Source organism: Cibotium barometz, chromosome 9, assembly GCF_041138505.1.
Source record: "Cibotium barometz isolate CiBa-2024 chromosome 9, ASM4113850v1, whole genome shotgun sequence".
Taxonomy (NCBI): Eukaryota; Viridiplantae; Streptophyta; class Polypodiopsida; order Cyatheales; family Cibotiaceae; genus Cibotium; species Cibotium barometz.
Window position 1 is genome coordinate 25,342,268 of NC_141054.1, and position 15,208 is coordinate 25,357,475.

The window sequence follows — 15,208 nt, forward strand, 5'->3', positions numbered from 1 at the left end:
ACACTCATTCTACTCAAGTGCTTGGCACATCTCGACTTTTTTTGTGCTTATATAGACCACAGTCTAGCCTGGAGAGGACCATCATCTTCTTGCAACAACTCACAAGCACAGGCAGTGGTGCACGTTTCTGTTAAGTGAGAGAGAGAACCTCTTGGTCATGCATTGATCTTACAACCAACTACCACCATATACTAACTCAATCCATAGGATTAAGAGTCCTGGATTCATTTGCATTTTCACAGCTCATTGACCACAAGTCTAGCTCTTTTTTCCACAGTATTTATTGAATTACGCTAAGTGTAACATCCACATCGAGCAGAGTGGTCAAATTGACCATTAATGCAGATTCATCACTTCGAATAAGCACCCCACATATATGACCCATCAGCTCATAGTGCATGTAGTCCACAAGATTACTTCAGAGAAAAGAATAACTGTGCTGCTGAATAAAATACAACAATGGACCATCTTCGGGTTGCCCCACAGCATGTGGCTTCAAAGACCAAGCCATATGGAGTTTACAGACTGGACAGAAAATACCCCCTCCAAACACCCTACACCTACAAAATATGAGTAAAAAAGCATGCACACTGCAAAACTATCACTAGGGTACTCCTGCGGTACCCCAAGTTTCCGGGAAGTCCAGATCTTCTCCAAGTTTTCTTAGCCAAAAATTGGTACCCTCCAACATGCCCTTTAAAATGGGCGATATTGCTTTGACATTGAAGTGATATGACTGTCATTCCTGTATATGACATTAATATCTGGGCCTTTTGCTATAGTCATACACACCAGTCTGACCCTGCACACCAACTTGGAATGCTCCTGGTGTAGCTGTCGCTGGCTGCTGATAGCCATCAGCAGCAGATGAAATGGGTTGCTCATATCCTAATTGCCCGCTTGCTGTTGCAGGTAAATAGCTAGCAGCTGCTCCGGCTTGCTGAATGCCAGCAACACCTGAAGTCCCTTGCTGCTGGTAGGCAGTGGCTGCAAGGGTGGGTTGCTGCTGATAAGCAGCTGTGGTGTTAGCAGCCTGCAGCTGATAAGGAGTTGCAGCATTGGTGGATATCTGTGACTGCTGCTGCTGCTGGTAAGCAATACCCCCCTGTTGAGAATAAACTGCATAGTTGTAGGAAGCCTGCAAAACTTTACTGTCAATGAATGTCTTGGGGTTGGAGAGGAGGGAACGGGCGTCGGAAGAGGGGGGGTGGGGGGCGCACTGCAAAATACAAATGAACAGACAAAGGGAAAACTAACCTGATTCTGTGCTGATAATTCCATTTGGTCAGCTGCTCTCTTTTGGCCAGCATCGGCTGCTGTAGAGGTTTGCTGCAGAAGGCAAAAGCAATATTGAAATATTTACGATTCTCTAAAAAACACCCTTGAGAACAATGTGAAGAGATCTCTTGTAATAGAGGGCAATGTGGAAACCTTTAAGCCAAAAATGCATACAAATCAGTCTCTTAGCATAAATATAAGCACTATCAATGGTGGAGCTTGGGCCAACATAAATAAATTGTCCAAGACTTCCCAGTGCTTTCCATATACTTGATTTTACTTATAAGATCTTCTGATGTTTTGAACAAATACTAGTGTCCCCAATAAAAATTACTTGTGAAAAGGCTTGCTGTCACCAGCTGGTGACGTGAATTTCAAAGTTTTTTAAATCAGCTCTTGTGGTCAAATGTCATGGTGAATGCCTCTTTGATGGGACTGCTTGTTTGAAAGAGCTCTTCAGTGTGGTCCAATCGTCACGGTGAATGCCGATTTGCCTGGACATGGCCATTGCCTAGGTTTTCTTGCCTTTCTGTTATTTACATGGGTCATGGACACACGAGAATTGAAGATATCCATGAAGGGAGCACTGTTGGGTATTCAGAGCCTCGTGTGTGTGAAACAGACCTTAGATGGCTTAGTATGTTAGTGTGTGCGCGAACCTACTCTTATAGCTGTTTTATGTGTGAGTGTGATAAGCAGTGATGTCATAAGTTTAGCCCCAATGTACTTGATGTGTCAAAGATAAGGCTTCTAAGCCTATAAAAGGCATTGTTCTCTTTGAAGCAAATACACATCAATCAAAGACTAAAGTATCATTGAGTCATGCAATCACTGTTCCTCTCTCTTTGAGTTTGTTACACCTCTCACTCTCTCTATTACACACCACCATGGATATCTTCAAGCCTCCAAAGCAACTGCTTCAGCTCAACCAAGCATGGGCCTACAAATGGTATCAGAGTGCAGGTTCTCAACTTGCTGGTGCTTAGAGCAGTCCGTGGTGGCAAGGGCACACCACCACCACCAAGCCCGCTGGTGGCACTGCCAAAATCGAGTGGCGCTAAAACGGACAGATCTGCTGCCCAACAGCTCGGCGCATCCCCTAAGATCTGCCGCCCAACTGCTCGGCCCAATCCCTGAGATCGCCACCAGGTCACCGACCAGCTGCTGAGATCGTCGACAGCCTGCTGTCATCTTACAAGTCGCCTGTCTCTGTAGTTGCATGGACCAGTTTGCCGCCGCTTCCATGACCTGCCCTGCCCTGCTGCCACCTTCTCTGAGCTGCATGATGTGCATGGAGCATGAGGTATCCACTCCCTTGCTTGCATAAAGGTACTATTCATTCAAGGGGAAAACCTTCTTTCTCGTCATGATGTCTGCACCATCCATTCAGAAGTTTTCAACTTGGTAAACCAAGGTGCAACCGCTCCTTATGCAGGAAGGAATATGGGGTACCGTTCACGCGGCTATGGAATGAGAGAGTTATTGCTCTCATCAGACTCAGCCCTTTAGACTCTTGTGCCTCATATTGACTTCATGTCTTCTAAGGAGATTTGGGAGAAGCTCGAAGCAATCTTTGGTAATCATAAAGTTTTCCTCAAACTCAAGTTTTATGATCTGAAGATCTATTAGAATGAAGAGTTGAGCGATCATTTGGCCAAGCCTGGGTCATAGTGCAGCAGCTTACCAGCTTGAACCCGATGATGCGGATAAAATGGCAATGCTTATTCAGAGCATGCAAGGGCCCACTCGATTCCTAGCAAACCAGCAATGGTTTTGATCAAGCCTTCATCAGCACAAACAAGAATTGGAAGACCATTCAATGCAGGTACTGCACAAGGATGGGACGCATGGAGGCAAACAGCTTTAAAAAGTTGAAAAAAGTGCTAGAAAAGCATCATGCAAATCGCCTTGAAGTAGATGTTCCTCTACAACGGTTTAGGTCAAAGACCTTGCTCTAGGTGAGGTCAAGGACGAGTGGGCTTTCTAAGCCTCTTCTTCTCCCCTTTTTTTTTACCATTTGAAGAGCAATGCCACTCTGATAGCATTTGTTTGCAGCTAAAATCTCATGTACACAGAAAGAGCTATGGAGGGTGAAAGGACTTCATGGTTATTGTGGAGAGAGATATTATTGAACCACTAAAAGAGTGGGCTCACACACTACTCGCAGACTTAGCCTTCTAAGAGGCTGATCACACATAAGACTCCAAAATTCCCAATAAACCTGTTAATAATTTGAGAACGTGCTAAGCCTAGTATTAATCACATATTAACCATATACCTAAGTAGGCTCTTAGTAATAAAAAACTCATAATGCTAATTACACACTAATGAGAGGTGGACAAGATAGGCACGCTCAACACCTTGTATTTGCAATATGTTATGAGCTATACAATGGAAGGTTTCTAATATAGATAGCCTCTAGCCCAATCTCCTTTACGCATCATCATGCCATGTGGCAATCCCTTTTCCACACTCTTTTATGTGGCTCTTACCATTCACATAATATATCATGTGGCATTCTTATAACCTAATATCTTGCACCTCTACGGTGTATTCACACACTCAACCAAATAACCTGTTTATTTTACATACACATCTCAGCACTCCTCAATGTAAAATTAGGGATGTGAACTTATCATCTCTCTAACCATACCGCATGATCCGATAGCTAGTTCCAACGAAGCAGGGGATTGCAGCTCCAACAACTCCCTAGATTATGATGATCTGGGCTCAAATGTTGTGCATCTGTCACAAGTTTGAGTCTACTCATGAGCTCCAAACTTGGCTGATGTATTTGCATTGTATTTTGTATTCTAAATTTGATAAGAAATTGACTTGATCTTGAGGTGTTCTTGCTCTAAATGTGTGCTCTTTTATGCAAATTTGAGAAAGTCTAGCTCTTGAGTTTGTAATTACTAGTTTTGGTTCACTAATTTAATAAATCAAGTATACGTGTCGTTTCCTACCTATTTCTGTTTCTCACTAGTTTTATGTTTTTGTTTCAGGGAGGGGGGTGCCGTTTCCGTTTCCTGTTTCTGGTGACTATGCTTCCAACAACACTGCTACTCAGGAAGTAACAAGCATTATATTAGGAAACTCTTTTTGGCAAGCTGCCAAAATGATTGTGAAAATTTGTGCACCCATCCTCAAGATTCTCCGCTTGTCTGATAGGGAGGGAGAAACTATGGGGCTCATTCATGGGCCCACAGACCGAATGTTGGAGAACAAAGAAAAAACGGATGGTCTTGATGCAGACAAGCTCAGAGAAGTCAAGGATTTGTGTGTTGGTCGATGGGACATGTTACACTCTCCCTTGCACGCTGCAGATTTTGTGTTGCATCCCATTTGGAGAGAGAACGGGCAAGAGGAAAATGGAGAGGTGCACGACAGATGGATGACACTCATGGAGCGCTACAGTGGGTATAATGTGGAAGAACAGGGAGTGTTGATATATGAGTTGGATGTTTGTGGATTGGAGGGGGTTAGCTTCTCTCGTGCACTTGCAAAAAAGGAGAAAAGATTGCATCAAGCACTCAAGTGGTGGGAGGCATCTGGTGTAGGTACTCCAAAATTGCGCGGCAACTTGCTATCCGTGTACTTTCTCAAGGGAACAGAGCTTCGTATGTGAGAGAAATTGGAGAACTTTCTCTCTCATACATACAAAAAGAAGGATTAGGTTAAAGCACTCAACCACGGAGAAGTTGATGTACATTCAAATCTTTGCCTCATTTCCAAAATCAAGGCTAGAGGGTATGAGAAGATGCAGGCGACTTTGGAGATGATCAACAAGGAGAAAGATATTGGCAGGCAGATTGCTTTTCCAAACTACAGGAGCCTGAGGAGGATGGGGGATGCACGGCCCATAAATGCTCAAGTGGAAGTGGTACTAAAGAGCTTGCAGATGATGACTCAGATGATAATGATCTTACATCATCTCCCTCTCATGGAGAGGCAGAGGATGAGGATGAGGAATGAGCCTGATTCATATCATATTATCATGATTCATATCCTGTATTTGCATAGTACTATCATTCATCATTCATGTATGGAGTGATTGTTTGTGCCTTGCCATGTCACATGACATTTTCTTTGTTTTTTTGTATTCAAATTGCTAGAAGCTAGACTCCCGTTGTGTTATCAAGCTTTCTGGAATGTCAAATTTATTTTAGCCTTCAGGTTTGTTTCAACTTTCAAGTGTCAAATTCTCAACGGTTGACTCTTTTTAAGTTCCAACTCCCACACACATATATAGCGCCACATATGAAACTCCACCAGGAGCTGAATCATACTTTATCATACCCATAATACTCCGAGATGTTTGGCAATATGAAATGTGTGATTGGAACTATGCATGCATGGATACATATTACATATATACATACATGCATGCATATATACATACACAACATACATACATTCAAGCATACATCATAAATAAATTCATGCATACATCATACATACATACACGTGTATGTATGTATGTATGCATGTTGTAGGATGCATGCATGTATCTATGTGAGTATATGTACATTGTATACATACATACATGTGTGTAACATGCAGACGCGTATGGATGACGATTAAATACTTTCAGCCCTTGGTTCTTGACAATGAATAGCACAATGTAGAGAAGATAAGAGTGCAAAGAGAGTCCCCACCACATATGGTGTATTTGCTTTATTGAATGAGTAGAATGACACATTTCTCGATGTAAATAGCCAAGATTGAATTAACTTGGATGTCTTCCCTTGGCTGAGACAGCTTTCAGCCTGAAGATTAATGCCTTGAACTACACTTTCCACCTTACTCGGCCCCTCCTTGGGAGCCCATAAATTTATGAGATGATTATGTTATATAGGCCCTCCTATGCTGGTCGGTTGTCTCATAAGGCTGTTGGCCTGTTTTATCAGCCCACGACTAGCTCTATTTGCATTAAATGCTGAGATTGTTCCATAAGGCATCTGATGATGGCCCTCCTACTCACCGACAACCTTCTTGCTGGCCCTGATAGGGGTTCATGGAGTGTCCCAAGTGCCTAAGAGGTTGCCTAAACCATAGCTGTCTCTTGGACAGCCCTTGGCTGTCCCTGAAAGAAGACTTCTACAAAGTCCATTTCCTGACCCAACCTTGATGCTCCCAAGTGCCTAAGAGGTGGCCTAAGCCCTAGCTGTCACATGGACAGCCCTTGGCTGTCCCTGCAAGGGCTGTCCCTGAAAGAAGACTTCTACAAAGTCCATTTCTTGACCTAACCTTGATGCCCATGCATCTGGCAGGAAGCCTAATAAATTCCCAATACACCTTTATACCATTCCAGAGGGTGACAGACGTGCAAGACATGCACTGACCTCATGTGCGGGACATGCACACCTTACCTTGACCCTGTACAGTGGACTCATGGCTGACTTGTAAGTTGTCAAGGCTCACAAAAGGGCGAGTTACCACTCTAAGACTTGCTTATGTTGTACAGATATGCCACATGGCATCAAAGTGCGGGGTGCATGTGACATCCCTTTTGCTTTACTTGACGGAAGCTTCATAACCTCCAAATAGTCCGTCAATAATGCTCGAAAATCTTCAAAGATATTCTTGTCAAGCCATAAGTCCCTCAGCCCAAAAAATTCGAAATTCGTGAGGAATGCTCTGTATGACTAAAGCCATGCCTCAAACAGTGTAAAAGGATCAGTCTTGGAACCATCACTTCGGCTTCGTCAATGATATCAAGTTCCAGTTCATCTTGGACATCTATGGGAGAAAGTCCGGCATAGTCCAATTGGAAGGTGACTTCAACTTCATGGACACCTCATTGATTGTCTTCAAAATGGGAAAAGGTCCAAAACTCCCAAAACCATAACAAGACACAGAGTTGACTTCTTTACAAAAGCTGTATTGTCCATTGGGTTGGCCTTGCCTAGAAGATACTCAATCATGCCACTGAATTGCTAGAAAATATGGCTCCAACGGTGCTGCCAATCACTCCACTGTGCGCCAGGCAGGACTTCTCTCCATTTTTGCTCAGGTTGTACAATGGTACAGCAGCTAGGCCAAATCAAGGACTGTTTTTGGAGAAACAAGATTGTGTTTTGATTCTTGTGCAAGTGTTTGCTGAGTAAGTTTGTGGAAAGATCTGGTGTTGTTCACACCCGCACCTTGGTATTTTGTAAAGCTTCTCAATCAATAAAGAAGTTCCTAAGGGGGGCCGGCCGTTCCAGCTCAATGTTGTGTTCCTTTTAGCATTGTTTATGGTCATTTCCGCTGCGTTTTTACATCTTTGTTTGGCATTTGAAGTGTTTGTCCATCGCTCCGGGTTCCCGTCCAGTTTCAGGTCGACTCTATTAAAGCAAGGTAGGAGGGCTGTTTTCAGCAGGCCAACTTGCTCCAGAGCTCCTACACGTCTGATCGTCTTCTTTCATAGCTACTACAGGGCTGGTCGACTTCTTCCATAGCTTCTACAGGGGTGGTTGACTTCTTCCAGAATAGCCACATGGCTAGTTGCTTTCTCCCAGAGCCTAACGCGATTGGTGGACTCCTTTTTGGGCTGATATAGAGCTCTTCTGGGGAGACTTTGTTTTGGAGCTGTTTTGGTGTGGAGTTTGGGGCTGTTTTTGGCTCCGAACCAAGCTATTTTATGGAAAGTTTATGGGCTGATTCATGGGACTGTTTACAGACACTTCTTCGGATGGCTTTTTGGTGCTGTGTTTGTATCTTGGCTTCAAGTTGAAACTTTGTGGAAAATCCGGTGTTGTCTCGACCCGCACCTTGGTTTATTGTAAAAGCTTCTCTCAATAAAGAAGTTCCTATAGGGGGCCAGCCGTTCTGGCTCAGTGCGTTGTTTTTATATTGTTTATGGTTCTTCTGCTATGTTTTTCATGCTCTGCCTGGTATTTTAAGTGTTGGTCTGTTATTGTTCCGGGTCCCCTATTTGTGACATTGGCTCCATTCAGTCTCTCTATAGGATATAATCAATCCATGCATCGAGAACTTTCTCTTTGACTGTTAGCTTGTTCAGAGCACGATAATCCACACAAAGTCTCAAAAATCCATCCTTTTTCTTGACAAAAAGAATTGGTGCTGCAAAAGGAGAGACATTGGAAAATATGAATCCTGATTGCAACAATTATTGGAGTTGGCCGTCCAACTCCGATTCCATAGCCTTACTCAAGCGATATGGAAACTTACTTAGGGAATCCGAGCCTTGGAGGAGATCATCTCAGTAATCCTCGGGTCTAAAAGCAAGGAGCAATAATGTAGGGCTCAATACTTCTCTGCAACATTGGTAACGGTATAGGTGATCAGAATATAGACCACCGCACCGTGTACCCTTTTCCTCAATTCTCGTTTGGCCTGCATGTTGCTTACGAGAGGAAAGTTAGGAATTCCTAGCTCACATTTGATGATGACCGGAGTCTTGGACATGTTCTAGAGAAAATGGAAAGTGTGCTGCTCCCAATTAGTGTTTGACTGAAACTTGTGAAACCAACAAATCCCTAAGATTATATCTGCTCCTATCATAGTTGTCACGGTACGAAAATACGATACCGTACGGTACGATACCGTACGGGAATATTCGGTACGATATGAAATTTTGGGATACGGTACGATAAAATACGGTTTTTTAAATTAAAGAACACCTACAAACATAGACATTTTCAATTTGGAAGGGTAGAGTCTAGAGAAGTTGTTTCAAACCAAAATATCATTAAAAACAACTAAACAAGTTTGAAGTGACAAACAAAAGTACATAAGTATAGAGGTGCGATGCGATCATGCGCGCTAGGCGCGAGTACAAAAAGAGAGGCTAGAGCCAAGGCCCAAGGAGAGACTAGTCACTAGACAAAGGCATCACTATCAGAGCTCTCGCTGAAATCATCCTCATGAGAAGAGGACACATCAGTGGCCTCGCCGAAGTCGCCATCGCTAAGAAGGTTGCCCTCATCATCGAACTCGGGCTCTCTAAGCTCATGTGAGAAGCCAAAGGGAGCATCCTCATCTGCAAGAGCGAGTGTGGAGCTACCCGATCCACGCCGCACATAGGTATGCACTATGTCCCTGGGAGCACCACGAACCGTGCATCCACGGCTTCCTACTTGCACTCCTCTGCCACTACCTCCACGCCCACGACGAGTGCGAGTAGGTCGTCGATCAAATGACTCGAGCTCTCGATAGATCTCTGCATAGATCCTCTCCTCCTCCTCATCCTGCACTTTGTTTACACTCTGAAGAGTGTCCCCTGTGAGCTTGAATGCATCCACATTCACCTACATTGTACAATGATCAAGTGACAAGCAATGTATTAGAATTTGGTTCCAAATTTCAATAAACATTGAAGTTTGAAATTTGAATGCTTATAACTTATAACTTATAAGTTGTAACTTATACCTGTCTCGCTGATTCCATCTTTTGCATTGCGCGCAGCATGCGCAAGTTAGCGCGGCAATACACTAGCCGCTCTAACTGTTGCGTGCTCAAGCGATTACGTAACTTCGTGTGTACAAGTGAGTAGGAACTCCAGTTCCTCTCACATGCACCCGAAGAGCAATCCTGAGCTAGGATTCTCAAAGCCACCTTTTGGAGACTTGAGAGCGCATACCCAAATGTCTCCCACCAAAAGAGGGGCTTCACAAGGGATTCCCTCTTCCAACAGGTAGTAGATGCAAACGCGGCTCCTCCCCTTTGGTCATTGTAGCTTATGAGCTCCTCAAGGAACTTCCCATGGCAATCCTCCGGCAATGCTTTGGGCAAGTAAGCATCTCGGGCTTCAAGTAGCTCCACGTTGGTGAAGAGGGCGGGTGATTTGTAAGCCGGATGCAATAAAGCGGCAAGACCATGGATAGGTCTTCGCATCCACTTCCATCTCTTCTCCACAATGGCCAACATACCATCGCGCTTCTCCTCGTCGATGGAAGGAGAAACGCGTAACTCTGCTATGGCCTCTCCCATGAAGTGAACAAGAAGGCCCATGGTGGCTCCCTCCATGTCGGTCATCCGCAATACCCTATAGAAGGGCGTGACCGCAATGACAATAGTGCGGACCGACTGCCAAAACTCCTCCTTTAGGCAAAGCCGTTGCATGGCTTTGGCCTCCGCCGATTCTCGCTCATCCCACTCATTCCACATTGTGGAGACCACTGTTTGGCGAAGGGAGGATTTCACATCGTGGAGGCGCTCCAAGACGAGCCACATGTAGGCGAAGCGTGTAGATGAAGGCTTCTTCAATTCCAACTTGCTATGTTCGCGGAACATGGCAAGCACCTTCACCTTTGTGGTGAAGAAGGTAACAATAGAGATAGCTTCGGTCATTACTTCCTTCATCCACACTAACTTGCCCATATCCTCCATGAGCAAGTCAATGCAATGGGAGGCACAAGGCGTCCATACTATGGAGGGATAGTCCTTCTCGAGCAACTTCCCCATCTGACGGCAATTTGAAGCGTTGTCGGTGATGACTTGCACCACGTTCTTCGATCCAACCTACATGTCACAATGCACATGAATGGATGCAATGAGCGTATGCCGTATGAGACTTGAGTCATGACTCATGATATAGCCACATATGATCATATGATTCATATCACATATACCAAAGCCTAAACTTTAAAGACTTTAGTGCAATTTGAAAGTTGGAACTTACCTCCATGATGGCTTGCTTGATATGGCGATATATGAATGCACCCGATGTTTTCCTCCCCGCCTTTCCGGAATCCACGCCCCGCACAAAGTATGTGCCAAGAGGGCAAGAGACAAGTATATTGATGATGCCTCTCTTCTTCCGGTCACTCCATCCGTCGGAGAGGATGCTACACCCATACTTGGACCATGCCGCCCGCACCGGATTGAGAGATCTATCGATTCTTTCCCTCTCGTCCACAAGCCTCTTCGTGCGCATGTCATGATAGGAGACGCCGGTCCATCCTTCACATGGGCCCACATTTGCAATGGCTTTCACCATTGACTTCCATTGATCTACCTTGAGCACATGGAATGAGAGATTGCACTCAATAATGGTGCGTGCAATCTCTATATCCGCTAGCCGTTGCCGTTCTCGGAGATGTGATAGAGAAGAAGAGAACCCCCCGGTGGCTTGGGCTAGAGTGGCTTGCCTCATGGGAGACTCAAGCCTTTGTCTCTTTGAGGAGGCGGAGGCGGAGGTGGCACCGATGGAGGTGGCACCGATGGAGGCGGCGGGGGAGGATGTATCACAAGGCGGGGAAATGACCTCATCATCCGCCCTTGAGCTTCTACCACTATCATAGTGAGCACCCAATCCACCCTTGATCTTGTTGAAGATCTCATCGGATATAGCAAGGGGGACTTCCTTGCATGGCGCAACTTGCCCCCCCACCTTTCCAACATGTTGGAGAAGCCTAGTAACTCCACTTGTGTATTGTTTGCCACAATACTTACAAGTCCACCTATATGACTTGGACTTTCCATCGGCTTTCTCTACATGGATAGCATGCACATTGAAGGCTTCATTCTTCTCCCTTGTCATTGTAATAGAGAGAGAGAAGTTAGAAGATTCAAGAGATGGATAGGCTTGAGAGAGAGAGAGAGAGAGAGAGAGAGAGAGAGGCTTGAGAAAATGAGAGTGAGGCTTGAGTCTTGACTCTTGAGAGAGAGAAAGCCTAAAGGCTTGAGAGAGAGAGAGAGGCTTGAGAGAGGGCCTATGGGGGAGAGAGTGGCTTGAAAGTTGAGAGTTGAGAGAGAGAGAGAGAGAGAGGGGGGGGCTTGATGGTCACTTGAGCAAGACTCAAGAGAGGGGGGGGCTTGATGGCTTGAGTAATGAGCATTGAGAGGCTAGAGCTTTGAGAGAGGCTTAGGGGGTGGGCATTTTATAAGGGCCAAGGCCATGTAGCATGGGCCATGGCCAATGGGCACATGGGCCACAAAGCATGTGCCATGCCCAAAACGGCCAGCAAACGGCTACAAAACAGCCACGAAAACGCGCAGTCGGCGGCGGCGCAACGGACAGAAACGGCCACGAAAATGCGCAGTCGGCGGCGGCGCAACGGACAGAAACGGGCAAATCTGGCATATCGTACCGTACGATATCGTACGGTATCGTACCGTACGAATCGTACGTACGAATCGAGTCGTACGCGTACGAGAAACAACCCTGGCTCCTATAGGGAAAACCATGAAATTTCACACAAATTATGTGCCCTAGATGACTAACTTAGCACTACGAGCCTCAAACTTGATACTCCTGGTCATTCCTATGCTAACTCCCTCAACCTCTTTGTCTAACAAAGTTAGTGGGAAACGGGCCTGTCGAGGACATGCACACTTAACTTGATCCTCTACACTGGATTCATGTCTCACTTGTCTCGGACAAGGGCTCACAAGCGCCAATTACCACTCTAAGACGTGGCATCCTCGTGCGGGATGCACGTGACAATATGTATGTACATTTGTACACGTGTACAGTACCTCCCCCAAGTGCGGGATGCACGTGACACTTAGAAACCCATTCCAAATCCGTGCTGTTCACGTGTTTCTAAAGGTTATGACAACCCTGCCATGGGCTCTGATCTCCATGCCCCTATCAGAGCTGTGAGGTCATCATTGCAACCATCTAGTGAGGGCCAAAGAAATCTGTAATGGAGGTCTGAGTAGAGTCATGACCATCAAGCCTCCCTCAGTGTACCCTCATCATACAACAAAGATCTAGGAGGTGTAAACCGAGCCATTACTGATAAAACCCATCCCTAAAGAGGCGGTGCAATCTCCCCTGTATCTTAAAAGTAAACTGGGCATCTAAACAGATAGAACTCCTCTCTCTATCTCCACAATCATGCATAGTCTGCATACCCTCTCCTTCCCGGGATGCCCTCAGAGATCCTTGACACAATCTGAAGGCAGTGAAAAGACACCCTCAACTAGACCAATGGCTATCTTCATAGGATGGCACATGTGTCTAGAGATACCCGAGTTTTCTCAATGAACCCATCCTCCATAAGCCTCAAAAAGTGCTCTGTAGAACTGGGGCTTTGTGGGGACTTTTGGGGCTATCCAAAATGTCCGACTCATGTGTAGTTGTATCGATTGGTGTCTTGCCGAGAGCGATCCAACAAATGGAAGTCCACTATCTCTTGCCCAGAACCTGTGGCCCTTATAGATCAATATCTGAGATCCCATCAATATACAATTCAAACAGTGTAGGGGAGAGTAGGGAACCCTGTTTGACCCCACTCGTGATATGGACCTTCCTGGATAGACCCCCTGGTACCTGAACCCAACCAGCGAGGGACTCAGACAATGCCATCGCATTTCACATCATCTCTGGCAGAAAATGAAGCTCCTCCAAGCATCCCAAGAGCTGTGATTGGGACTAAATCAAAAGCCTTTCAGAGTCCACAAAGCAACAATGAAGCATGACCTAGCCTCCTCCATAACCTCAGCCTCCAATATGCACCATAAATCTTGGCCAATTCCTATGACCCTAAACCTGAAAATCCTGTATACCTGTTGATAAGCTGCTTGGCTAGCATAGTAAGCAGCCCATTGGGCCTCATAGCTTTGTTGCGTGGTTAAAGGTGTTGAAGATGCCGTAGTCATTGAACCAACTACGGTGCCTGTTGCCGCCTGTGCCTGTGCCTGTGCAAAAACAGAAGAAAGCATTCAGCAAAAGCAGTGTAAAAGTCAGCAACCATGCCAAAGAGAAAACTTAGTAGTAAGAAGAATACTTGTTGCTGGTAATACGCAGAATATGCCTGTTGTTGAGCTGCATCCTGGTCTGATGATCCCCCAGAGTTCACTGCTGAGATAGCGGCTCCACTGTAACTCTGCTGTGAAGCTTGCTGTGTTTGCACGTATTGCTCACTATAATTTTGTTGAGGGTAAGCAGCCTGTGGCTGTTGTGTTGGTTGCTGATACTGCTGACCTGTTTGTTGCACTGTCTGCTGACCATAGGTCTGTGCCACTTGCTGACTGTATTGATATCCTTGCTGCTGCCCATATTGTGATGCATAGCTATATTGCTGCTTTAACAGTCACGCAAATCAATTAACATTTATGTTTGGTAAAAGTGGAAGCTTGTAATTGACACATTACCAAAGGAATTTGAAGGTGAAAGGCCCATGAAAGCCTGGCAATTCTGCAATGACGTACGTGATTAATCAAAATGCAGAGCCTTTACCTGTGCTTGTTGGGCAGTCTGCTGATAGTACCCATCATTCTGGGAATACTGCATTAGTTTTGATTTTTTGCATCAGGAAACCCATAATCACAAACAAACGGCCGTCAAAAGAGAAGCATTGAAGGTAGCTCTTAGGACATACTTGTGTGCCCTGATCTGCCTGCTGTTGCTGTGAGTAATTTTGGCTTGGATGCGAATAATGCTGCATTCTTTGAGTCTGCAGAGATTGTTGGGTATGCTGCTGCTGTAGCCCCAAATAACCAACCCACGGCCAAAAAAAAAAAAAGTTTCAGCAGTATGAAAAGGCAAATACAGGTATTGAAGCAAACCAGCATTGCATAAAATATCAGTGTCGTATCGTGAATACCAGCCCAAGATCTCCTACCTCTATGAGATAAAACCAATAAAAACATTTCCTTGCATAATTTACCTGATGATTCCATGGCTGATACTGTGGCTGCAAAGAGGCTTGCTGAGGGGTAGAGTGTTGATAAGCTTGATGGTAGGTGTATGAGGAATCAACTTGCTTATAGTGCTGATCATAGGTAGTGGTTTGCTGCTGTTGGTGGTAGTTCTGAATGTTAGCATGCATTGATACTGAAATTTTTGCACCTGAAATGACTTGCACGAGGAGGCAAAGATGTTCTCATACCTGATGTGGCCCCTGTTGGAATTTCTGATATTGGTCCACTGACGGAAAATCAGCAGCCAAGACTGGCCTTGCCACCCCTTGCTTTGCAGCCTGTCACAAAAAACAGAGGGAACAGGTAAAACAACTGGGAGGACTCTTGATAA

General features: G+C 45.2%; 3 protein-coding genes across 14 annotated transcripts in view; all 3 read right to left on the reverse strand.

The window, feature by feature from the left end:
* Positions 1-417: 417 nt before the first annotated feature.
* Positions 418-15,208, reverse strand: part of LOC147635373 (uncharacterized) — a 62,032-nt gene continuing 47,241 nt past the window's right edge. For 5 of the 12 annotated variants that reach the window (XM_086802632.1, XM_086802633.1, XM_086802634.1 and 2 more), the window contains 8 exons: positions 15,066-15,155; positions 14,844-14,972; positions 14,556-14,657; positions 14,414-14,461; positions 13,962-14,255; positions 13,741-13,872; positions 1,258-1,329; positions 418-1,138 (listed from right to left, as the gene is read on the reverse strand). In XM_086802632.1, the coding sequence (XP_086658758.1) occupies positions 758-1,138; positions 1,258-1,329; positions 13,741-13,872; positions 13,962-14,255; positions 14,414-14,461; positions 14,556-14,657; positions 14,844-14,972; positions 15,066-15,155 (1,248 nt within the window). In that variant the 3' untranslated portion in view covers positions 418-757. The remainder of the gene's footprint in view (positions 1,139-1,257; positions 1,330-13,740; positions 13,873-13,961; positions 14,256-14,413; positions 14,462-14,555; positions 14,658-14,843; positions 14,973-15,065; positions 15,156-15,208) is intronic. The other 7 variants (XM_086802639.1, XM_086802640.1, XM_086802637.1 and 4 more) reach the window with 3 other exon arrangements.
* On the reverse strand, positions 9,516-10,766 carry LOC147635374 (uncharacterized). Its single transcript, XM_086802644.1, has one exon. It carries the CDS (start codon positions 10,687-10,689, stop codon positions 9,649-9,651), a length of 1,041 nt encoding a protein of 346 aa, XP_086658770.1. The 5' UTR covers positions 10,690-10,766; the 3' UTR covers positions 9,516-9,648.
* Positions 10,717-12,003, reverse strand: LOC147635375 (uncharacterized). Its single transcript, XM_086802645.1, has one exon. The coding sequence runs from the start codon at positions 11,765-11,767 to the stop codon at positions 10,847-10,849; it is 921 nt and encodes a 306-aa protein (XP_086658771.1). The 5' UTR covers positions 11,768-12,003; the 3' UTR covers positions 10,717-10,846.

Bases quoted from the DNA above. Each gene is read 5' to 3' on its own strand.
- LOC147635375 (XM_086802645.1), bottom strand. From the start codon at position 11,767: ATGACAAGGGAGAAGAATGAAGCCTTCAATGTGCATGCTATCCATGTA.
- LOC147635374 (XM_086802644.1), bottom strand. From the start codon at position 10,689: ATGGGGAAGTTGCTCGAGAAGGACTATCCCTCCATAGTATGGACGCCT.